This window comes from Coloeus monedula (genome assembly GCF_965178545.1).
Source record: "Coloeus monedula genome assembly, chromosome: 24".
NCBI classification, from domain to species: domain Eukaryota; kingdom Metazoa; phylum Chordata; class Aves; order Passeriformes; family Corvidae; genus Coloeus; species Coloeus monedula.
The window spans coordinates 2,460,632-2,484,167 of record NC_138804.1 but is presented as its reverse complement, the minus strand read 5'-3'; the positions used below and the strand labels follow the sequence as shown (position 1 = coordinate 2,484,167).

Genomic DNA, 23,536 nt, shown 5'->3' with positions numbered 1-23,536 from the left:
TGTGCTCCTCCCATCCCTCCAGCACGAAAGGAGGAACAATAACTGGATCTAATTATTCATTTTCCTTGTGAAAGTCCATTGTGAGGAGACGTCTCCTGTGACCAGAAAATGAGGTCCAGAGGTGCTTAAGTATATTTTGTTTAAGAGAGCAGACAAGCTCCTGTAAGATGTTCAGAATTAATGGTACAGCTCTCCTGATGATTTGAGGAGAGGTTTGGATGAAAAGTTAAAAATACAGGTGAAGTGAATAATAACACACAGGGAGATCAAGAGCTGCTGAGAGGCGTCCCTGAGCTGCACTGAGAGGGAAATGAATCCTGGAATTGGCAGGATGGGGCTGTGGAATGAAGGATGGGAGGGAAAAGGAGGCTCTGGCTGGGCTGGGGATGGGGCTCTGGAGAGAAACTGGGGGTGCTGGGGCTTGGGCTCAGTTCGGTGCCCTCGACAGTTCTGGTTAAACTGCACGTCCACAGCGCTGAAACCAGTGGGAATCGTGGAATTCCACAATGGCTTGGGTTGGAAAGGACCTTAAATCCCATCCAGTCCCACCCCATCCATGGGCAGGGACACCTTGCACTATCCCAGGCTGCTCCAAGCCCTGTCCAGCCTGGCCTGGAACATTTCCAGAGGTGGAGGTGATCCAGGTGTGTTCTTCTCCTTGGATTTCCTGTTAACTCCCAGCTGTGACTCCTCCATCCATGGGAATGCTGCTGGAATCTCCCCTCTTCTTCCTCCTCTTCTTCCTCCTCTTCTTCCTCCTCTTCTTCCTCCTCCTCCTCCTCTTCCTCCTCTTCTTCCTCCTCCTCTTCCTCCTCCTTCTCTTCGTCCTCCTCTTCCTCCTCCTCTTCCTCCTCCTCCTTCTCTTCCTCCTCCTCCTTCTCTTCATCCTCCTCTTCCTCCTCCTCTTCCTCCTCCTCCTTCTCTTCCTCCTCCTCCTCCTCTTCCTCCTCTTCTTCCTCCTCCTCCTCCTCCTCCCCCCCCCCCCCCAGCCACTCCAGTGGGTCTCACTTTGGGTTAAACACAGCCAGGGCAGGAAAAGGCAGAGCCAAGTCCAGGAAGATGAACTATCAGGGAGATTCACCCAGAATTTGTGGTGGAGGCTCCAGGAGGACCCAGGATCCTGGCTGATGTCAGGGCTTATCAGCAGAGATCCAAGGGGGTGGCAAACCAAAAAAAGAGAAATAAAATTAACACAGAGGTTTAATTAAATCAATAAAAGCAGTTCTTGGGCGGGGGGGGGGAGGAGAAGATAAAACATCCCCAGTGATGCCCTTTGCTTTTGTTTGAAGCTGGTGTTGGACTGCACCCCGATTCTGGGCAATTCAAGTTGATGTTTAAATCCATCCTCTCCACATATTTCACTTGAAATAACGGGATTGCAGCTGGAATTCCTGACCTTTGACTCCTGCAGCATCCACACCAGGAATTCTCACTGTGTTTGGGTGCATTTAAGAAGAACTAATGGCCAAATGCATGATTGGATTAATTTCAGGGTGCTTCAAATCCGTGTGCAAACATCTCCTGCTGCTCCTCTGGAGCTTCTGCCTCACTTTGTGACACTTCATTGATTTTTTTTTTTTTCCCCCCTTTCCTTTTCTTCCTCTCCGTGTGGAAACAAATGAAAGCAGGAATTGGGGTTGTAAATAGATAATGGGACGTGAATGCAGAGTAATCAGTGCCATGCATGTACAGCCATACTAATTGTGCCTGGGATGGGAATGGGATAAATATTTAATGCCTGGATTCGGTGGGAAATGCGAGAGCAAGGAAAGGAATAAAGAAAAGAGTTGAGAAGGCCACACTTCAGTGCTTTCTCTCAAAAAAGAGGAGTTTTGGTGGCGTTAACCCCTCTGTGTTCTGCAAGAAAGGAATTGGGTTTAATGTGGAGGCTTCGGTGGCACTCAAGGGAAAAATATCCCGGGTTAAAAACGCTGCTGGAAAGGATTTGGGACAAAATCCGTTGCTTGAGATGAACTTTTTTCCTCAGGCTGAGCAGAGTTCAGGTGGGGCTTGGGGACAGGGCAGTGACAGCAAAGGAAACCACAAAAATAAAGAGGAAAATCCTGAAATCCTGCTGGTTGTGGAATCATTGGAAAAGACTTCCAAGGTCATCAAGTCCAGCCAAATCCCACCATGCCCAGAAAAGCACAAGGATGGTTCTGAGGGAGTGGGAGGGACGGACCCACAGCTCCTGCCAGGGCAGGAATGGCTTTGGGAGCACCGTGGGAGGCACAGCAGCATTTCTGTGGGGATTGGTGTCCTGGGGGGATGGCTGGCTGCTTTTCATGGAACTTAGGGTGGTCAGAGAGGGAAATAAATCCAGGAGTGGGTGCAGCAGGAGGGATCTGGCGATGGAAGGCTCCCAGCATGCTCCTGTTTCTCTGTGCCACAAAGAACCACAGGGTAAAAACCTAAAATCTGTTCCTCCACCACGAGCTTGAATTGCAGGAGGAGATAAATTGGGCTCAGACATCCAGAAAAAAACCCCGTATTTTTAAATTTTCACTGTCACTGAGGGGGTTTTGATGCTCTTCAGGCAGTTCCAGGAGTTCCTGTATTTCCTGAGCATTGATTTCTGTGTGCTGGGTGTCTGATGTTGAAGTCACTTGAAATTTGATCAGATTTGTATCAGTATTAAGTGATTGCCCATCCCTGGAAGTGTCCAAGGCCAGATGGGACAGGGCTTGGAGCAGCCTGGGACAGTGGGAGGTGTCCCTGCCCATGACAGGGGTGGGACTGGGTGAGCCTTAAGGTCCCTTCCAACCCAAACCATTCCCTGATTCTGGGATGATTTTCCATGTCCTGGTGATGGCAGGAAGGGGGACATGGACAGAGGCTGGAAGGGGTTTTCAGATTTAATGGGCATTAAATCAAATCAGAGAAAAAGGAAAAGTCTGGAATACTGAGGAGCACAGTGGCAGAGGGCCGGGAGAAGGGGGTTTTATTGCCAGGCCCCTATCAGAAACCCCATTATTGATGGGGTTCATGGGGAGTGCTGGGAATTCCGAGCACCCCCCGTGGTGCAGAGAGTGCTGGGAAGGTGGAGGGGACTCGGAGCTCCCTTTAGTCATCCCTGGGTGTTTCCAGGTCTAATGGAATTCCTGGGATTCCGGTGTTCTCCTGGAGATGGGGTTGGGTGTCTCGGGAAAGCTCCTGGGGCTCTGAGGGGTTGGTGGTGCAGAGCCGGGGTCCTGTGTGTCCCCAGCTTGTCACAGCCCTTGTGTGGCCGCTGTCACCCTGCCCAGGGCCTGTGGGACCCGCCTGCCCTGTCCCCAAGCCCCTGCTTGGTGATTTGGGATGATTCCCTGGTTTCCTGATTCTCCTCCCAGCTGAGCATCCTTCCCACTCCCTCTGGGATCCCTCCACAGCAGCCAGGACATTTGCATGGCGAGGCTGTGCAGCTGTAATTAAATATTCCAGTATCAATTAACTATTCATGCCCCCTAGTGATTATTTCAAACCTGTGGGAGCCTCCTGGTGAAAGGCTGCAGGTGGGCACAGAGTTTTCTGTGGAATGCTGAGCTCCAGCCATGGCATTTCTTATCCAGAGCATTTTTAACCCCTTTTCCCACCCAGTCTGGGGCTGGGCAGATTGGGTGGGAAAATTTCCATCCTTTTAGGGGATGGAATCCTTCATCCTGCAGTTCTGCTGCTGGATTTCACATGAGAAAGGGGAGAGAAGAGGGAGCTTTGGAGGGAGCAGAGTGGTGTGTGTGAGTCTGACAGGCTGTGCCTGGAAGTGAGGAGCTGGTGGGGATTTCTTGGCTGATTTCACCCTTTCCAAAAGCTGTCGATGTCTTGAGCAAGTGGCACGTGGAGCTGAGGAAAATCCCCATGCAGGAAAGTCAGGGAAAGGTTTTCCTTCTCCCTAAATCTTCCGTGGGTGCAGAGCACCGGGGCTGTGATGGATTTTTTGTCCCCTCTCCTGGTTTTGCCTTCAGGAATTTTTCCTGCTGTTCAAAGGCAGCAGGAAGTGCCATCCATTGATGTTTTCCAATTGATTTTCCAAGTGTTCATTCACTGGGCTGGTGGAATTCGAGCAGTTCAAGTATTTGGGATCCTTGGAAGTTTGTGGTGGGGTGGATCTGGAAAGTCACTTCTGGAAGGGGAACTTGGGGGGCCTCAGCCTGGAGAAGAGGAGGCTCAGATGGGCCTGGATTTGGTGATCCTGGAGGTCTTTTCCAACCTTAATGATTCCATGAGCCTGTGGAGATGAAGTGCCTGTCTCAGTGGATCCCAGTCCTCAGGCTGCTGAATCCACCCTTCAGGGATGTGCTGATTAAAAACAGAAAAAGGGAGGGGGGACAGGAGAAACTGAGCCTCGTTCAGGCAGCTTTGGTTTATTGTTGTCTCATTTTTATCTCAGGCCATTGAATTACAGCTGTGAAAGGGAAATTTGGCTCTGCATAGCTGAAGATTATTTATGAGGGGTTTGACTGCTGATGCGGAGTGAACAGTGACAGGGCCCTTGGGGGGTGGGAATATTAAGTTTAAGGCTGTTGTCATAACAACCAGCCAGGGAAACTTCCTCAGGATCGGTTTGAGGCATCCCATGTTTGATCTCAGCCCCAAATCTGTTTGTTTGAACTTGGTTATATGAGAAAGTTCCCAATTCAGTCGGTTCAGCTGCCTTGGAGTCTCCCAAGGATGGCAAAAAGCCACAGAGAGCCTGTTTCTGCACCACCTCACCTTCCTGGCACCAGAGATGGAAATAATCGATGGAGAAATGGTTGGGAACAACCTGAAAGCCCAGTTTTAAGATGTTCCAGTCCCGCTCCGAGCGCTGCAGGATCCAGGCACGGGATAATCCAGCCTTTGGATCGTACTGTAGGTGGCAGAGATGGTTAGTTCTGCAGCCTAATCACCCTGCAGCTCGTTAACGGGCCACAGGGCAGCCCCTCTGCATTAATTAGTGCTGCCAATTCCAGCCTGGATCCCACCTGGAGGAGCTGAGGTCACCTCTGGAGGCGCTGGGTGGCTGAAGGGCTCTTCAAATGCTCCGTGGGCTGTGAGATCTGCTGCTAAAAAATGCTTAAGAATCAAATCTGAATTATCCTCTGGATGGAGGAGATTCCCAGCATCCTTTTGCCTTCACCTAAAAACCAGGGGTGTTGGAATGGCAATAATGGGTCTTGGAATGGCAATAAAAGGTGTTGGAATGGCAATAATGGGTCTTGGAATGGCAATAAATGGTGTTGGAATGGCAGCAATTAAATAAGTGATAGTTGGGGATTAAAATAATGAACTTTCATGAGCAGGAGCAAGGTTCCATGAGAGCTTTGCTCGTGGTGGGGTCCCCACCATGGTGAATGTCACCGCTGTGGACCTCAGTCCAAGTGCTGTGACTTGGGAAAAATGTTGTGTTCCAGTCTAAAACTTGGCTTGGGATAAAAGTCAGCCAGGAATTGTGAGCTGGAGTTTAATGAAGCAAAGAGCCTCATGTTTTAAAAGGAAATAAAATGATAAAGAGTTTGGAAGGGCGGTTGCTGGGTTCTGGAGCTTCCCACCTTGGTGGCCGGCTGGAATCTTCCTCAGGTTGGGATAGGTCGTAAATAAAATCAAAATCAAGGAGGTTTTTGCCATCCTTTCCCTTCCTGAGTTAAACTAAACAGAGTTTTTTGTTGTGGGTTCACCAAGTGTGAGGAAGGGAACCGAATAAGCTTGGGAATGTTCCTTGCCTTAGGAAAAAGGAATGGAAACCCCTGCAGTGACAACCATGGAGCTCTCAGATGGGAATCCCAGCAGGAATGAGAGGCTGGAAGCCCCCGTGGGGCAGGGGGTGCTCTCCTGGAGCACGCAGGAGTCCTCCACGGTGCCCACGGAGGAGTTCCCGAATTCCTGGGGGAGGAGGATGGCCTGGAGAGCCGGGTTTGGGGTGTGACTGCCGGGGTGCTGACGTGGCTCCTTGCTCTCCTGCAGGTTCACCGGGATGAATTTGCCGGCGCCCGTGATCAGCAGTAAGAATTGGCTGCGGCTGCACTTCACCTCCGACGGCAACCACAGGCAGAAGGGCTTCAGCGCCCAGTACCAAGGTAGAGGAATAAATGAATGCCCTTGCCTGGCCTTGCCCATCCCAGCTTCCCCAGGAATCCACAGCTGCCTCCCTGCACGATCCTGCTGCTGGTCATTTGCCAGCTGAAATCTCCCAGAGCGTGGGTTTCACACAACCCCAGAATGGTTTGGGTTGGGAGGGACCTTAAAACCCATCTGGTGCCACCTTCCCCTATCCCAGCCTTGTCCAACCTGGCCTTGGGCACTGCCAGGGATCCAGGGACAGCCCCAGCTTCTCTGGGCACCCTGTGCCAGGACTTCCCCACCCTCCCAGGCAGGAATTCCTTCCCAGTATTCCTTCCCGAGTCCATTTCTCCATCTGTGAAAGAGCAGTGACACCTGAATCTGTAAAGTTCTGGAATACCAGGAGAGTTTGGGTTGGAAGGGAGCTCCAAGCCCATCCATTCCTATCCCATCCAACCCTTCCACTATCCCAGGGTTCTCCAAGTCCCATCCAGCCTGGCCTGGAACACTTCCAGGGATCCAGGGGCAGCCACAGCTTCTCTGGGAAATCCATCCCAGCCCCTCCCCACCCTCCCAGGGGAAGAATTCAGGTTTGGGATAAAAAGATTTCAGGATTGGGATGTTCAGGTGCTGTTGAGGAACAGGAGATCCTTTGGCAGTGGAGAGAAGATGCTGCTCCGAGGCTGTGGCAGCCCGGGGTGGGAGCAGAGGGTCTCTGGAATGGATTGAGTGGATTCCTTGGAAGTGTTTCCTGTGATGACTTTGAAGGAGGTTGTGGGTGCAGCTGGCTCTGGAGGCAGGATCCAGGAGAGGGGAAGTGAAGCAGGAAGGAGCAGGAATGACATCCAGTCCCTCATGCAGTCCCCTCCCAAGGCTGGGCTCCGTGGAGCTCAGCAGGTTTTTTCCTTTTGCTGGGAAGAAGTTCCACAGCTCTGGAGAGGAGTCAGGGGAAAGGATTTTCCTTGGACAAATCCACAAAGCTCCATTTGGATGCTCCCTGGTTGTTCTCAGCAGCGCTGTCACGGCCTCAGCACACGAACCACATCATTATTCAACTTTCCTGCTTTCCTTGACCCCGTAAATGACTTTATTACAAGGGAAAAAGCCAAACCCTTTTGTTGTTGCTGTGCAGCACAAACACCTGGAAAGGGCAGCTTCCTTTGGGGTGCCTTTTCCCTGGCTGGCAGGAGCGCTGCTTTCTCCGAAGCACCTGTCTGAGCCAGCCTTTCTCCCTCAATGGGAAAGTCAAGAGGAGTGTTCTAATTCCCCTTGATTAGATAAATGCCCGGGGCTCTCCTCTCGTGCACGCCGCAGAAGCGGTGCTGGCAGAGGGAATGAACCGGGCATGGAGTGTGTGAAAATGAACTGAACTCCCCGTTCCTGAGCTGGAATCGAGGCAGGATCTCGGCCCAGCTGCCAGAGGGGACCTGCCCTCGTTTTTCCTGCTGGTTTTTGTGGAGCTTGGCAGCTTTTTTCTATCTTTCAGTGCTTAAAAAACAAAGCAGAACAAGCAGCCAAGCAATAAAAGCTCCCTGGGATGAAGGGGAGGTGTCTGCAGGCAGCGGGATCTGTAGGACAGGAGATGCTGATACTTTAAAAACCTTCCTGTAACCCTTCCAGCAACCTGGCCTGGACATAAATATTTCACTGGAGATAAATCCCTACAAAACAGGCCGTGTCATTCCACGGGAAGCACAGCAGCTGAAATGCATTTTTCATCAGGAGAGCCGGATCAGCATCGGCCAGGAGAAGGAGGGGAGGCTTTAGGGCTGCTCTGATTTGTTGTCTGTTTCCCAAAGACGTGTCTGTACATCATTAATGAACCCCCTGTGTCCTCTGGGACGGGGCCTGGCTTTGCTGATAATCTATAAGAAAACAATTTCCCTTGCAGCTTGTTTCAATTGATCCCGAGTTTTGCGGAACACCTTCGCTGTCTGTTCCCTAATCCATGCCCTCATTTGGAAATCACTTCAGGAATGTAAAAGCAAGGTTAGATGCAATCAGGCTGTGGAAAGGGGTTTTTTTTGTTGTTGTTGTTGAATACAGCAAATTCGTTCCCTTCCTGGGAGAGTTAAATATTTCCCCTTTCCCTTTTCCCTTTCGTTAAGGTGAATCTTGATCTTTGCAGATGCTTTTTCCCCATTCCCTGTGCAAGGAAATCAAAGGGGCTCTGAGAAATCTGTGCATAGGATTTTTTTTTTATTGTTTTCTTCCCATCCTGGCTCTTCATAAAGGTGCCTGCAGGTGGAAGAAAATACTACAGAAGTGTTCTAGTCAGGCGAGGTGGCAGCACCTCAGGTGTCCCCTGTCCTCCCTGGTCAGAGGGGCTGGAAAGGCAGGGCTGGAACTGCAGAGATGCTGGAGAGATGGGAATGCTGCCCTGGCTCTGCTGCCCCTCTCTGCACATGTTTTATGGCAGAACTTGGCTCCCTAATTGCTCTGGAGCTGATTGTTACCAGCACATAATTGCAGCTTTTATCGATCTCCCCGCCCCGGCCGCTTCCCTTCCCTCCGGCAGGAAGATCAATGGGATGAGCTCCAGCCCTGGCACAGGACAGATCCCAGCAGAGCTGGCTCCGCCAGGGAGGGGCTGGGGAGCTCTCTGTGGCACGTGTGAGACACACAAATGGCTTTTTGAGGGTGTCGTGGAATCTTGGAATGGTTTAGGTTGGCAGGGGCCTTAAATTGCGTCCAGTTCCACCCCGTGCCATGGGCACCTTCCACTATCCCAGGGTGCTCCCAGCCCCGTCAGCTGGCTTGGATTTACAGATCTGTCCATGCATAGGCTTCAGTTTGGACAGATCTTCCCCTCCTCATCCTGCATGTTCCCCATCTCATCTTGGATCTTCCATTTCTCGTCTGGGATCTTTCCCTCCTCCTCTTGGATCTCCCTTCTTCATCTTGGATCTCCCCCTCCTCATCCTGCTTGTTCTCCTCCTCATTTTCGATCTTCCACTCTTCATCTTGGATCTTCCACTCTTTATCCTGGATCTTCCTGTCTTCATCCTGATCTCCCACTCCTCATCCTGGATCTCCCACTCCTCATCCTTGATCTTCCCCCTCCTCATTCTGGATCTCCCACCCTTTATCGTGGATCTTCCCCCTCCTCATCCTGGGTCACCCCCTTGGGCTGCAAAGGGATTTTTACCTCCTGCCATGAACCCTGTGCAGTCTCCTGGGCAACTCTGGTGCTTGTGCAGGCTCTAATTCCCAAAGATCCACTGCTCAGGCTGCCAAAAGAGGGATTTTCCCAAAGAGTTGTATTCGAGGGGGTTTCTCTTCACCCCCAAGAACCAGAACCGCTGTGAGCATCCTGCTGCATCCCTGGAGCTGCTGAATCATCCCAGCGGGAGGAGGATCCAGGCAGGAGCTGGATTTAACAGCAATTCCCCCAGCAAGGAGAACAGAGCTTCACGGAATAGATTTTTTTGGTTGTTGCTGCTGAAATGCTGTTTTCCAAATTAAAAATAAATAAATGTCTGCTTAAATTCTCATTTAGAGCAACATGGAGTGGTTGGAAAGGAGCAGCCCGGCCTGCCTGCCGTGCTGGCAGAGCTCTGTAATGTCATCTCTCAAATCTGACAGGATGCTGAGTATTCCATTAGATCTGCTGGATGTGTGTGAGCAGCAAAACCCTCCAGAAAACAGGAGTTTGTGTTCATCCAATTATCCTGACACAGTCCTTTGTAGTACTGCTCCACATTCCAATTGCCAAACAAAGTAGATTTTCAAATACCGGATTTTTGAGGGCAGGGAGTGGGAGAATTGTTCTGAGTTATTTAATTAAAAAAAACCAAACCAGAAACAAGTGGTGCTTTATTGTGCCTGCTGCTGATCTAAATGGAGTCGTTTGTAAAGCCTGACTCCCATCATTACGGCTCCAGAATGAAGGATGAGGAGCAGAGGATGCAGTGATCCCTGCTTATCAATTATCCTGGAAAGGGACACGATGCAATTAGGGAGGAGATGCTTCCTGGGGATGCAGCTCAGCCTCTGGATTTTGGGATTGGTTTTCCATCAGGGACAGGGTTGGAGCAGGGTGTTTGTTGGATGGGATCTGGCAGGGATGGCTCTGGGAGAACCTTGGTTAGAAATGTGTCCCTGAAAAATTTCCAGGCCCGGGTGTATTGAAATTATGAATTCCCCATGCCAGAGAATCCTGGAATGGTTTGGGTTGGAAGGGACTTTAAAGCCCATCTTGTTCCACTGATGCCTTTTCCTGGTCTTAAAATCGAGAGTCAGACACGGTTAGAAGGGGAAAAGGGATTTTACCTTGGGATTTATTTTAAGGATCCTTAGGTGCACACGTCCAGGTGGAATGCATCGAGATGCACCCACCGAGTCTTTCCCTGTGTCCCTGTCTTTCTTCTCGTGTATCTTAATCCCTCCCGACATCGGGTATATCATTATAGATTTTTCTAATTAGCAGATCTATCAAAGATTCCCCAATGAGAGGCTCAAGTGAGCCCCCCTCCCCAAGGAGCCTTCCCCTGGATGGTTCTATCTTGGTTTACAGAATGTGTTCTGGAGAGGACCTTGGGCTCTGGGGCACACTGATCCCTGGCTACGAAGCTTCTAAAATGTTGAGTCTCTCAGCTTGACAAACAAGGCCAAGAATGGAGGCAAAAAGCACTGGGAAGACAGAAGTTGTAAAAAGGTATAACAGGGGTATAAAAGAAAAGGCAAAAATCTTCATGGCATCACCACCCCCTGCCACCTTCCATTGCCTTCTCCTGGATTTGGAATGTTCAGCACTGGGGAAATCCGTGCAGGCTGCTGTGTCCTGATGGGAAAAGTTGACCTTTCCAAGGATGTCTCATCCCATCCACGGTGCCACCATCAGCCCTGAGGGGGTTCACCAATGCTTGGGAAGCTTTGCTCGGCCTCTAAATTCCCTGTATCGTGCACAAATCAGCTGAGCTGAGCTTTTGTGTGTGTGTGGAGAGTGGAAACATTCCCTGGGGAGCGGATAACGGGACATGCAGTGGGAATACAAAAATGGGATTATTTTATAAAGCTGCTCCGTCACTGATGGTGCCCCAAAGCACAACCCCAGAGCAGCGACTCAGAGACTGCACAGTCCCAGTCCACACCCTGCCATAGCCCAAATCCAGCCTTGGAAACTTGGAATTGCCTGGGTTTTATTGCCTGGTAGGGAATGCTGGCTGGGATTGGGGGGGGTTATCCCTGTGTTTGCTCGGAAGAAGCTGGAGAATCACTGCAGGATGGTCTGTCACTATTTTAGTTGAGGCAGAAACGGGTTTTTACCCCAAAAATGTGAGTTTTGGTAGCCCCAAGTCCTTTCTTTGATCCACTGATAACACATTTATTAAAAACCTTGAGAACAGGCTGGAAATATCCTGTGATTCCCATCCACGTGGATCTTCGGGGCATCCCAAAACCTGCTGCTTTCTTTTCCTCCTGCTGCACTTGCAGGTGGATTTGGAGTAAAAGGAAACACGAGTTCGATTTGCTTTGACAGCAGCCTGCTGTTAATTAGTTTTCCCTTCTTCAATTAATGAAAAAAGGCAGCTCCCCTGAAAAAAATTGAAGCTGCTGAGGAGCAGCAGCAGCTTTCCCTCATGAATATTTGTCAGCTAATGCAGCCCTCAGATTGAAGTTACTGCTGCTTTGTTTAAAGAGAAAGCCAAAAGCTGGGAGTAAATGATGAGTGAAGAGCTGCACCCAGCATCTCCCTCAAAGCACCATCTCAGGTGAGCTTCAAGGAGCCTCTCCCTGGCTGAGGCTCCTGCAGCAGCTGTTCCAAACGGGCTTCTTTTAAGCCCAAAAAAGAAGCGCGCACGATTAAAAACCCCCTCGTTAGTTACACGGGTAATTCTTCCTGACAGCTTTGTCTTAGGAATGGGCTCGTTTAGGGATGAAAGGCTGACAAGATGAAGAACATGGGGAGAAAGGGTTTGAAGTGGGAGCCCAGCTGGGTTTCTCCACGGATAAGGGCTGGCTCGTCAGGAAGAGGCTCCCACAAAGTGGTTTGGACACGGAGCTCTCTGCTGGGAGGCTGCTCCTCAACCACATCAGCTCCAGCCTGCCAGGGAAGGCTGGATTATCCCAGTTCCTGCCAGGGAAGGCCCTGTTATCCCAATTCCTGCCAGTCAAGGCTGGATTATCCCAATTCCTGCCAGTCAAGGCTGGATTATCCCAATTCCTGCCAGAGAAGGCCGTGTTATCCCAGTTCCTGCCAGGGAAGGCTGGATTATCCCAGTTCCTGCCAGGGAAGGCTGGGTTATCCCAATTCCTGCCAGGAAAAGCTGGATTATCCCAGTTCCTGCCAGTCAAGGCCGGGTTATCCCAATTTCTGCCAGTCAGGGCCCTGTTATCCCAATTCCTGCCAGGAAAAGCTGGATTATCCCAGTTCCTGCCAGGGAAGGCTGGATTATCCCAATTCCTGCCAGGGAAGGCCCTGTTATCCCAATTCCTGCCAGTCAAGGCTGGATTATCCCAATTCCTGCCAGGGAAGGCCCTGTTATCCCAGTTCCTGCCAGTCAAGGCTGGATTATCCCAATTCCTGCCAGTCAAGGCTGGATTATCCCAGTTCCTACCAGGGAAGGCCCTGTTATCCCAGTTCCTGCCAGGAAAAACTGGGTTATCCCAATTCCTGCCAGTCAAGGCTGGATTATCCCAATTCCTGCCAGGGAAGGCTGGATTATCCCAGTTCCTGCCAGGGAAGGCCCTGTTATCCCAATTCCAGGTGTTTGTGCTGCTCCCAGATGGTTCTGCCAGGTGGGGTTTATGTCAAACCCTCGGGGCTGGAGGGAGCCTCGGCTGCAGCAGCCAAATCCACATCAGGAAAACAAATTGCTGCTCCCTGGCGTGGGGAGCTGCCTGTTGGGAAAGGATGGGGCTCTTGGAGATGGATGGCATTCTTGTTCCCTTTCCTGGTTTTTCTCCTCTTCTGGTGGAGGTTTGGAGCGGGGAGAGAGTGAATGGTCACACTTGGGTATGGGGCTCCAGATGGATGTTTCCCTTTGCCAATAATCTGGGTTCGATTTTGTTTTGCCTGCAATTTTCCTGCTTTTTGGAGTCTGCTGTTTATTCAGACCATGTGTGCAGTTTTTAGGATGTGAGTGCTCCCCTGGAAAGGCTCTGGATATTCCCTAATGGATTCATGGAATAAATTCCTGCAGCAGGAAAACCAGGGGGGAAACCACCTCAGCATTTTCCTCTCAGCATCCCGGAAGTTTTTTAGAGCTTCCCTTTTTCCTGTCTCCTGTTTTTAGTGTTACAGAGGGATGAGGGGGCTTGGACCCCATTTTTATGCTCAGATTAAACCTCTCCAAAGCCCTAACATGGAAAATAAATCCCTCCTGCTTTGGGGGGGGGGGAGTCAGGCTAAATTGGAAGGATGCAGGATGTGGGTGATGGCGCAACTTCAGCTTCGTTTTCTCTTTAAAATGAAAACTTTAAAATCCCTGGAGCTCAGCTAAACCTTTTCCTCGTCTCTCCTTTGTTTCCAATCCCTGCAGTCAAGAAGCAGATGGAGCTGAAGTCCAGAGGGGTGAAGCTCATGCCCAGCAAGGACAACAACCAGAAGACATCTGTGTGTAAGTTTTTTGGCTCTTCCTTCGCTGTCTTTTCGATAACAATCTCCTGGAACATTCCATCGGACTTGCCAGTAATCTCTAAAACTCTGCCACTCTTACAAGTTCGGGTGCTTTTCCCTCTCTTCCCCCTGCATTTCTGCATCACTTCCTCCTCCTGGTGCTCTGTTCACAAGCATTTACTAACTCCTGGAAGGGGGATGAGGGGCTTGGAGTGTGTGGATTTGGTTGGTTCTGTGCTCCAGGACAGCCTGGGGGTTGTGGCTTTGGGCTCCTTTTAGTGGGGAAAATAAAGAATTTTGGGAATGGGGTTGATGTTATCACTGTAAATGAGGAGCAGGGGTAAGGAACAACACCAAAAAAAAAACTATGAGAAAGTTTTCCGAGGCAGTAGCAGCGTCTTCCTTTTTCTACTTGAGTTTTATTCCCTTTTCCCTGCAGAAAAGTCCCAGTTCTGGGTTTAGAGTGCTGCTTTTTCGGCTTTAGTGGTTGTGGTTGGTGGTTGGTGTGTCAGGGGCAGAGCGTCCCCTGTCACTGCTGTGCCTCCCTCTGGTAGGTGGGAAATCTTCCATCTTCCCATCAGGTGCTTCCCAAATCAGGAGCAAAACCTGTGGTTTCTGTCCCTAACACCTGGGCTCTTGTGGTGACTCTAAAATAAAACAGGAGGGAATCTGCCTTGGAGTTAATATTTTATATTTTACAATATTTTATACTCAGGATTCACGTGGGAGCAGGATGTAGCATTTTTCCAAATGGGTTTTAGAGGAGAGGCTGGAATTGCTCATTTCCTTGCACAGCCCATTACCCCCATCAGAGAGGAGCGGTTTGGATGTTTCATTCTGGTGGATTTTGGATACCAAATCCAGAAAAATGAATGGTCTGGATCTGAATCGTGGCTCAGTGTCTGTCTGGAGTGAGGGGCTCCCTCCCAGCTCCCAGGAGAATGTTTAGAAGCTCTGGATTTTTGGGAGCAAGGCTCAACAAGGTAAAAAACAGCCCCAAAATCTCCAGAGCAGAAAACATTGGGGGCGTGTCCAGGGAAAATTGATTCCTTTTTAAAGGAAAACTCTGAGTCCCGTTCCTGGCTGGGTGATGCATTCCCTGCCAGGAAGAAATTACTTGGGATGAACATCCCAGTGCACTTAACTGAGTGGGAAATTTGGTTGGAAAACACCCCTGGCTTGGCGTGGAGACAGAGGGATGTGTTTGGAGTGGGGTGTCCTGGATTTTGGGGAATGTGGGGGAGGGAGCGATGAATGCTGGCCTGCCTTGAAGTCATCGGTGTAACGAAGTATTGTGGCATTAACAATACACAGAATTCCCGTTTCTCCTTCCTGGGAATGGCCTTTGGAGCAGTTTTACCCATTTTTATTGTGCTGAGGCTGAGGAGGACACAGCACCTGCACTTCCCTTGCCAGCAGGTCCTGCCCTGTCCCAGCCCTGCTGCGTTTCCGAGGAGGAAAACGTAGGAATTCGTTCCCTCTGCCTGGTTTATCCTCTCCCCAGGGGCAGCAGCTCAGAGCTGCCAGTTCAGCACCTTGGCAGCTCCAGTCTCGTCCTGCTGCTGGCAGCTCAGGCTGGAATAATGGGAATGGTGATGGTGGCCCCATTCCTGCCCATTCCCAGCGTGGTCCTTGTCACCCCCCCTGCCCCCCCGAGCCTCCGGCTCCTTCCCCATGCCCTGCTCTCCGTGAGGTCCGGATTTTCAGCCCTGATTATCCCTATCTCAGGCAGCCTTCTGCTCCCACAGGGAATTGCCAGCTGCAGAAGTGCTGATTCCCGAGGAGATGGCGCCAGGAAAATTGGGGCTTTTTGCACGGCTTTATCTGCTCTGTTCCCTGTTGAATTTGCAGGGTTGGCCGTGCCCCTCATGCTCCCAAACTTCCATGAGCTGAGTCTGCATCCCAGATAATTACACAGGTGGGACAGGCTGCTTAAAGGAATTTCCCATCCCAGAGCAATTTCCACTTGGCTCTGGCTCAAATACCAGAAGTTCAGGAATTCTTGTGTCTCTTGGTAGCACTTCAAGCTGAGCCATGAAATCCTAAAGTCATTAAGGTTGGAAAAGACCTTCAAGTCCCTGATTTATTTTCAATTATTCCCACCAGCAATGTTTTCTTTCCACGTGCTAAAACCTGGCCTAAAATCCTCCTCCCTGGAAGAATCCAGGTTTAAATCCTGCAGGTCTTGCAGAGGTTTTTGGGTTTGGGATTGGTTGGTGAGATTAAACCCTGTGTGTTCCGTGTGTCTGAGTGGAGGCAAAATGCAGTGATGTAACAGCTGCTTGTGTTATTGCAGGGGAAAAAAAAAAAAACATAAAGATACGGAATTTTGGGGGGTGGTGCTGGTTGTGCTCAGTTTTAGTGGAATGTGCTCGTTTGAATTCCTAATTAAGTGCCTGGTACTGCTCACCATCAGTAAAATTATTGGGAAGTCTTGCTTGAATCGCTTCTGGAGGGAAAATAATACAGAGAGAAAAATAATGCAGGTAGAAGAAATAGTTTTAAATTTTAGGTCTTGTTTTGGAGGCTGTTTCTGCCGCTGAATGCAGAGTGTAAATGGGGATATTCCAGGTCCCACAGTGGGAAAATTGTGGTGTTTGGGTTTTACAAAGCAGCATCAAAGTGGCTTTTGTGGTGTTTGGGTGAGGCCCACGTGGAGAGGCCCTGTGGGGTTACTGGAAGGGCTTGGATGAAGGAGTGGAAATTCTGTGCGTGTCCAGCTCGGTCAAAATCTGCTTTGCAAAGTCATTTTGGGGGGGGTTGAGCAGTTTTTAGGTCTCAGCCAAGTGTGTGGGAGTTTGTGGATGGGGGGGAGGTGTGAGAGTGTCCATGGTGCTGGGACAGCCCCGGGTGAGGGACACAGGAGCCACCTTGGGCTGGGGGAGAAGCTTTGCTTGGGTTGGGTGGGACACCCTGGGAATGGTTGGTGAGTTCTGGAGTTCTGGGAGGGGTTGTGGACCTGCATCTTCGGAGCTGTTCTGGGGCAGCACAAGGTGGGAAATGGAGGTTTGGAATTCTCCAGGTGGAACGTTTGCAGCTGGAATTGGTCTTTCCCAGGGTCAGGACCTTTTTGCGCTTGGTGTTGCTAAACCTGGGAGTGTTTCATGTCTGGGTCAGTGTCACTGAGGTTCTGGAATCACTTAATCCCTGGGGTTTGGATGCTCAAGGATCTGTGGGGGTTGGAAATGCAGCAAGACCTGGTTGGGGTGAGCCCTGCACCCCAAAATCAGCTCCCTGCTCTCAGGATTTTTGATTTTTGTAACCTTGCCCAGAAGTTTGCATGGAATAACTCCCAGCCCTGGTGTGACCACACAGATTAACCCTTTAAACCAACTAATTCCTGTCCTTCCCAGCCCTCCTGCCAGGAGAAAGGATCCCTTCCTTTCAGTGTATCTCTCATGCTGAGAAACGTTGGGGCTTTGTCAAAGCTTTTTAGGTGCTGCTTTGTTTTGTAGTTCCACAGTTTGGTGAGAAATTGTCCCTTGGGAATCCTTCAGTGAACTTTTTTTATTAAGAGAGCTAGGACTAAAGAGGATTTTAGCAGCAAATTGCAGTGGCAAACGGAGCCATCGGAACTGGCTGTCACTGAATGCACCAGGAGAAAGAAATGGAAAAAAATCAGGAGAATGAGGGGATGGAAAACCAATCCCATGGTTGGGGGAGAGAATTCCTGAGCTTCTAATACAGAAAGGGAGCAGTTCATCCCAACTTTCTGGGATCTGTTGTTTTTCCAGTAACCTTGAAGGGTTCATTTGGGAATGGCACAGCACGGATAAAGCTTTGGGAAGGTGAACACGGCGCTGACAGCGAGTTCTCAGCATGACAGATCCAGTTTAGAACCTTGGGGCTGGCTGCATTTGTGTGCATGTGTGCTCAGAACAAAAGGCGGAGAACAGAAGTTGCTGTAAATGAGCATCTGATCCATCTCCTCCTTTTCTTTCACTCTCCTTAAAAGGGAAATTCCCCAACTGCCAGGATATGGAGATATCTTCCCTCTCCCCCCTTGCTCAGCTTCATCTGCCCTGTTCTCTGCTTCATCTACAGGTGGTTTTAGGTGTTAATGAATCTCCAGCTAATGAGGGATGAACTGGGGTTAGGCCTCAGCAGCGAGACTGACAAACTCTCCTCCAGGAGCTGTGTTTTCCTGGGAATCCAGGGCCTTGTTTTTTCCCAAAGTTTTGAATCCCAGGCTTTGTTTTTATCCGATGTGGGAAATAATCACTGGGTGTGACAGCAGTGGCCCACTCTGGGGGGCACAAAAGGGGTGGTCTGGGGGGGGTTTTGACCATGGGAGGAGGAATTTGCTGTGGAAATGTGATTTTTTATCCAAGGAAGAGCTCGCAGGTGTTGAGATGCAGCCCTGGAAGCTGGGGGTGGGCACTTCACAGGTGTGTCTGATCGGGGAGGTTTCACTCTGGACAAGTTCTAGGGATTAAGAAGAGGAGTTGGAGCACTTTTCCTTCACTCCCTCATGGCCTTGGGACATAAAACCCCTTTGGGTCCCTCATCCTGAGGTGAATTTTCCTTCGTTGGGAGCTGCCTGAGCACAGGCGTCACCTCTGTGCGTGTAGGGGGACAGGGAAGGAACCCCAGAGAGGATGGTGGCACCTGGGGACTTCGTTCAGCCAAGCTTTTCCTGTCAGAAGCTGGGATTTGCCTCCATGGGCTCCCTTCCTTCACACTCGGGGATGCATTTGGAATTCTCTGGGCCTGTGAGAGGTGGCAGCAAAGCTTTGGAGCTGCAAAAAATCGAGGGATGCCGGGTGCTGCTTGGGTGCTGCTGCCTCCCCACCTGAGTGAGCTTAACGAGGGGTTAGGGGCATGGAAAAGTGGGAATACAATCCCCTGGGAGGCTGTTTTCCATGAATCCATGTCTCTGTCATCTCTGGGCCCTCACACACACGGAGGAGAGCTCAGAGCACCAAAGCATCATGTGGGAAAACAGAGCCATGTGTGGGGACAGTCCCAGCCTCATCCCTGCTCCAGCACGGCGGGAAGGGAGGAAAAAAAGGGCCTTAGAAAGGGAATTCCTAAAAAGGGCTCAAAGGGCATCAGAGAGGGGTTAGTGCTGAGGAGAAGCTGGGATATTTTTGGGATGGGCAAAAGTTGGGAACCATCAATCCTTCCCTCCTTGTGGGAACACGCCCATCTCCCAGCTGCAGTTGGGGATGCACTGGGGATTCCCCAGTGGATAATTCCCAAATATTGGATGGTCTTGGCTTTATGTGTGTCCAGTGTGGGTGGATTCTCCCCGTGCCTGCCCTTCCCACGCCAGTGTTTTCGTGCTCCCTCCTGCACACCTGAACATTCCTTTTGTACAGGGATGTAAAATGGAGCAAGATCACCCCTCTCCCTATTCCAAGTATTTTCTCCCCTCTCTTCCTTATCCTGTAAGAGGAAAGACTGGAATAAAACCTGGAAAAGCTGAAATGGAGAGAGATTTTTAACTGGAAACGTGGGAATTTTGGGCTGTGCTTCCCCAGGAGCTGGTGTCACCTCGGTGCCACCCTCCTCCTGGCAGTGGCCTTGGGGGCACAGTGTTTGGAATGAGTGCTGGGATTTTTTTCCCTGCAATCCGGCAGCAGGCAGAGGTGGAGCAGGAATGGGGTTGTCTCAGTGCTTCAGCGTCACGGCCGAGAAACGCAGTGGTGTTGTTTTGGGTGCAGAGAAAACTGAATTCCCGTGGCAAAATCACCCCTTTGTCCCATATTACCGTGCTGGAATTCCGATTGGAAAGCAGGATTGTGCCAGGGCTGAGGAACCCGCTAGGTTTCCCCACCCTGAACGCTCCTTTGTGCCTTGGGCAGGTTGGAGAGGGCTGGAAATGGGGAGGCTGAGGATGGAGCTGGAGGTTTGTCCAGCGCTGGTCACCGCTCCATGGATTTCATGTTTCTTGGCATCGAGGTTGCTCCATAAAATTTTCCATGTTCCAACTAAATGACTTCACTTTAAAACCCTCGACTCGCATTCCCCTCTCCTTTCTCCCTCTCGTTCTGTGCTTGGTTTTTCCCCCTGGGATCACCCACCTGCCTTTTCATGGAGTTGTTTTCTTTCCCTGGCACACTGGGCTGGGCTTGGAGGGGTACGAGGTCACCTTGGAGAGGTGCAGGTGGCGTTTGAATCACAGGAAATGGGCTCTGTAATTGGTGGCCTTCAGCAGAATGAAATACAAAACCAAAAAACCAACTCTTTCCAGAGGTATTTCTGTAGTGGAACGGAGGGAAAGCTGTGTCCCTAGCTGGCATTTCCTAGAAAACACTCGGGTGCATAAACTGAGCGGGATATTTCTTTCCAAAGCCGTTGTTTTTCCGGAGCAAAAAGGAACACATCGAGGTTTTCAAGCTACCAGTTGCCATTTTTCTCGCCACATCCACCAAGACAGCTGCTGAAAGAATGTTTCCTTTGGTATTCTGTCTCTGTATGTGCTGTTTTTTGCTTTGTAGTAACTCAGGTTGGTGTGTCCCAGGGACATAATTTGTGCCCAGACCCTGGGATTCCTGAGAGAGGCAAAAGGATAGGCAACGATTTTAGGTAAGAACCTTTTCTGTGCGTGTTCTGTGCATGTTGCAGAGCTCCTGGCTGTCCCTGGGTGTGCTCCTGGCGTGGGGGGCTCTGTCTGCAGTCACCCTCTGCCCCTCCCAAAATCCTGCCCAGATTTGGGGAACGTGTGTGGAAAACCCTTCACGTGTGTGCTGCCCCACTGAGAGTCTCTAAAGATCTCTCGGAGTATTTTTATCCTTTCCCAATCCATTTTATCCTTTCCCATTTCATCCTTTCCCAGTCCAGGCTGGAGAATCCCTGTCTGCTCTCATCCCTGCCCTGCTTAAATGCAGGAAAACCGAAACAGCAAAATAAAAAATCGCTTTTCAAATTAGCTCAAGCCCCAGCACAGCCCTGCCCTCAGAGTATTTGAGGGGACTGAGGTTCCTTGGCACTGAGTCCATGTGGGGCCAGATAATTGGGGTTTATGGAGTTTCAGACAGTGCTGTTAACCCTTTCCAGTTCCCAGTTTTCCCTTGCACAGTGCTGGGATGCCCCAGCCTGCTGGTGGCTGTGGGAAATTGATATTTCATCTCATTTTGCTGGCCAGGGCTGTTTTGCTCATGGAAAGTGTCCCTCAGTCGAACCTCAGTCTGTCAAATTCCCCTCAAATCCAGCAAAGGGGGGAGGGCGGAGGGAAGGGAATTCCCAACAGTCCCTAAATGCCACGGGATGAATTCCCAGCCGCTGCAAACTGGATTGTGTTGCTTCAGTGAACAAAGCAGCTGCAGCAGCAAAGGCTCTGAATCCAAACTACAGAATAAAGAACAGAACTCTCAGCTGATAAAGGAGATTTTTTTTCACTTTATGAGAATGCTGAGCGTGTCCTCTGCTGGGGCTGTGGATGAAATTCCTCCTGAAATGTCACTAAAAACTGGGATTTGGACACAGGGGGAGGCAGAGGGGGAGGCAGAGCCAGTCCCTCCTCCCTTCCCACTGCTGCCTGTGGGGCCAGGGCACGGCTCTGGCCCCAAATCCTGGGATGCACGAGGCAGGACAAGGCTGATGTCCCCTCTGTCCCCTCTCCAGGCTGGGCTCCAGCATCCAGTTCTCCTGCAACGAGGGCTACGACCTGCAGGGCTCCAAGAGCATCACCTGCAAGAGAGTCAGCGACATCATCGTGGCCTGGAGCGACCACCGGCCCGTCTGCAGAGGTGAGGGGGCTCAGCCTGGCTGAATTTTGGGATTTGTGGCAACTCCCAGCTCCTTCACATCCCTTTTGCATCACCCATCCTGCCCTCAGGTCACCGAATTCCAGAGTGGTTTGGGTTGGGAGGGACCTTAAGGACCATCCTGTTCCTTCCACTATCCCGGGTTGCTCCAGCTTGGCCTGGGACACTCCCAGGGATGGGGCAGCCTGAGGGGGCTCAGCTTGGCTGGATTTTGGGATTTGTGGGAATTCCCAGCTCCTTCATGTCTCTTTTCTCACCCATCCCTCCCTCAGGTCATCCCTTGGCAAGGTCAGAGAATTGCAGAGTGGTTTGGGTTGGGAGGGACCTTAAGGAAAATCTTGTTCCTTCCACAATCCCAGGCTGGCCTTGGACACTTCCAGGGATGGGGCATCCACGATTTCTCTGGGAAACCTTTTCCAGGGCCTCCCCACCCTCACCTTGTTCAGCCCCTCAGTCGCTGTTTCTGCACCCCCTTCTCCCCCCACAGACTCTTCCACGAATTTCCCAGCTGTCCCTAAATCCCCCCCCTTCCCTCTCTCCTGAACATTCCTTTTGTGCAGGGATGTAAAATGGAGCAAGATCCTTCTCCCTATTCCAAGTATTTTCTCCCCTCTCCTCCTTATCCTGTAAGAGGAAACTGGACTAAAACCTGGAAAAGCTGAAATGGAGAGAGATTTTTAACTGGAAATGTGGGAATTCTGGGCTGTGCTCCCCCGGGAGTCTCATCCTGTGCCATGAGCCATCAGGGAATGGAGGTTTTTTTTTTCCATGGAATAAACATTAATGCCCATTTTGCCCTTGGCCATTTTGTTTTCATTCCCTCTCTGAAATGTCACATTGTGATATTTGTAATGCTAATAAAGAACAACTTGTAATATTTTTAATTGAATCCCTTTAAAGCTCTTAAAGTCATAAATAGGGTTTTTTTTTTTTTTCCCCAGTTCTTTCTTTCTTTAATTTCATCTGCAGATTTTTTCAGGGCCTTGGAATCCCATCTAATTCTTGAAACAAGCCTGGAATAAATTGAATCAGTGTAAGAGGATATTTGGCATAAATATGTGACACTATAAAGGCAATTTATGGTGTCCTCCTGCAAGAGATAAGAAAGGATTTGCCTGCATTATTCTGTTTCTGTGAACCAACTTAATTTTTTTAGCTGCTGACTCTGATGGTTTTGGGTTTTTTCTTCTTTTTAAAAAGTTCAATTTATTTCAGCTTTCTGCCACATTTCCCCCCCCCCCCCCCCAGTTTGTTCCATTTTTTCATTGGGTTTCTCTCAAATTCCAGAGTCAGTCTCAGATTTTGACCTCTTGGGCTGTGATAATTCCTTAATCCCATTGAGCAAACTTTGGGGGAAAGTTCTGCAGCTTCCCCATCTACAGCAGATTCCCTCTGGATCCTGGCAGAGTCACTTAGTCCCACTTGAAAAATGGGCAAAATGGGATTTACCCTCTTTTTTACACTGTGGGAGCTCTAGTATGAGGCAGGAGTGGTTTAGGATCCTGGATAAGTGACCTCAGCTCCTTCCTGAGCTGCTTCCCAGCCATTCCCAATGTTCCCTGGGCAGCCAGGAGATGATTTTTCTGTGTTTTACAGGAAAAAAACCAAAAACCCTTGCAGATTCCACATGTATGTGCAAATCCATCTCCTAAATTAAATTATAAATTTAAATAAATTACTAAATTTCAAAAATAAATGAATTTCGGGGCTCCACCACAGCAGCAGAGAACATTTCCAGAACCAGGATGTTTTTCCCCACACTTCTTTTGTGGAATATTTCAGCTAAATATTACATCAAAGGCATTCCACAGGCACAATTTTCCCTGCTTAAGCACTTTTTCCCACTTTTCCTTTACCTGAGATGTTTTGAAGATGCAGAGCTGAGTTGCCACCTTGGTTCTGAGCCCACAGAAGGAAACCAGCTGATAAATTCTTAATAATGACCTAATAAATCCTCTCCATGCAGCATTTTGGGGGTTTGATGTGCAGGAGGAAAGGGAATGGGGCTTTCTGGGGACATCAGGAAGGAATTGTGTCATTCCTGGTCTCCCTCTGTCCTGGATGGGGAAGGATTTTTGTGAGGAAAAAAGGAGTGAGGGAAGGAAATAAATCAGCGTGAGCAGTAGAGGGGGGTTGGTTGTTGGTCTGAGGGGAGATGGGAGCAGGGTTTGATGGGAACAGGGTTTGATGGGATCAGGGTTTGATGGGAGCAGGGTTTGATGGGATCAGTGTTTGATGGGAGCAGGGT

At 50.1% G+C, this 23,536-nt stretch overlaps 1 protein-coding gene across 1 annotated transcript in view; it reads left to right on the top strand.

Annotated features, from left to right (window-relative positions):
* The window catches only part of CSMD2 (CUB and Sushi multiple domains 2), a gene marked incomplete at both ends in the record, with an annotated part of 303,868 nt that overhangs the window by 125,734 nt on the left and 154,598 nt on the right, over positions 1-23,536 (top strand). The window contains 4 exons of the mRNA XM_082296608.1: positions 5,920-6,032; positions 13,500-13,577; positions 20,020-20,107; positions 21,146-21,270. Coding sequence (XP_082152734.1) covers positions 5,920-6,032; positions 13,500-13,577; positions 20,020-20,107; positions 21,146-21,270 — 404 coding nt within the window. The remainder of the gene's footprint in view (positions 1-5,919; positions 6,033-13,499; positions 13,578-20,019; positions 20,108-21,145; positions 21,271-23,536) is intronic.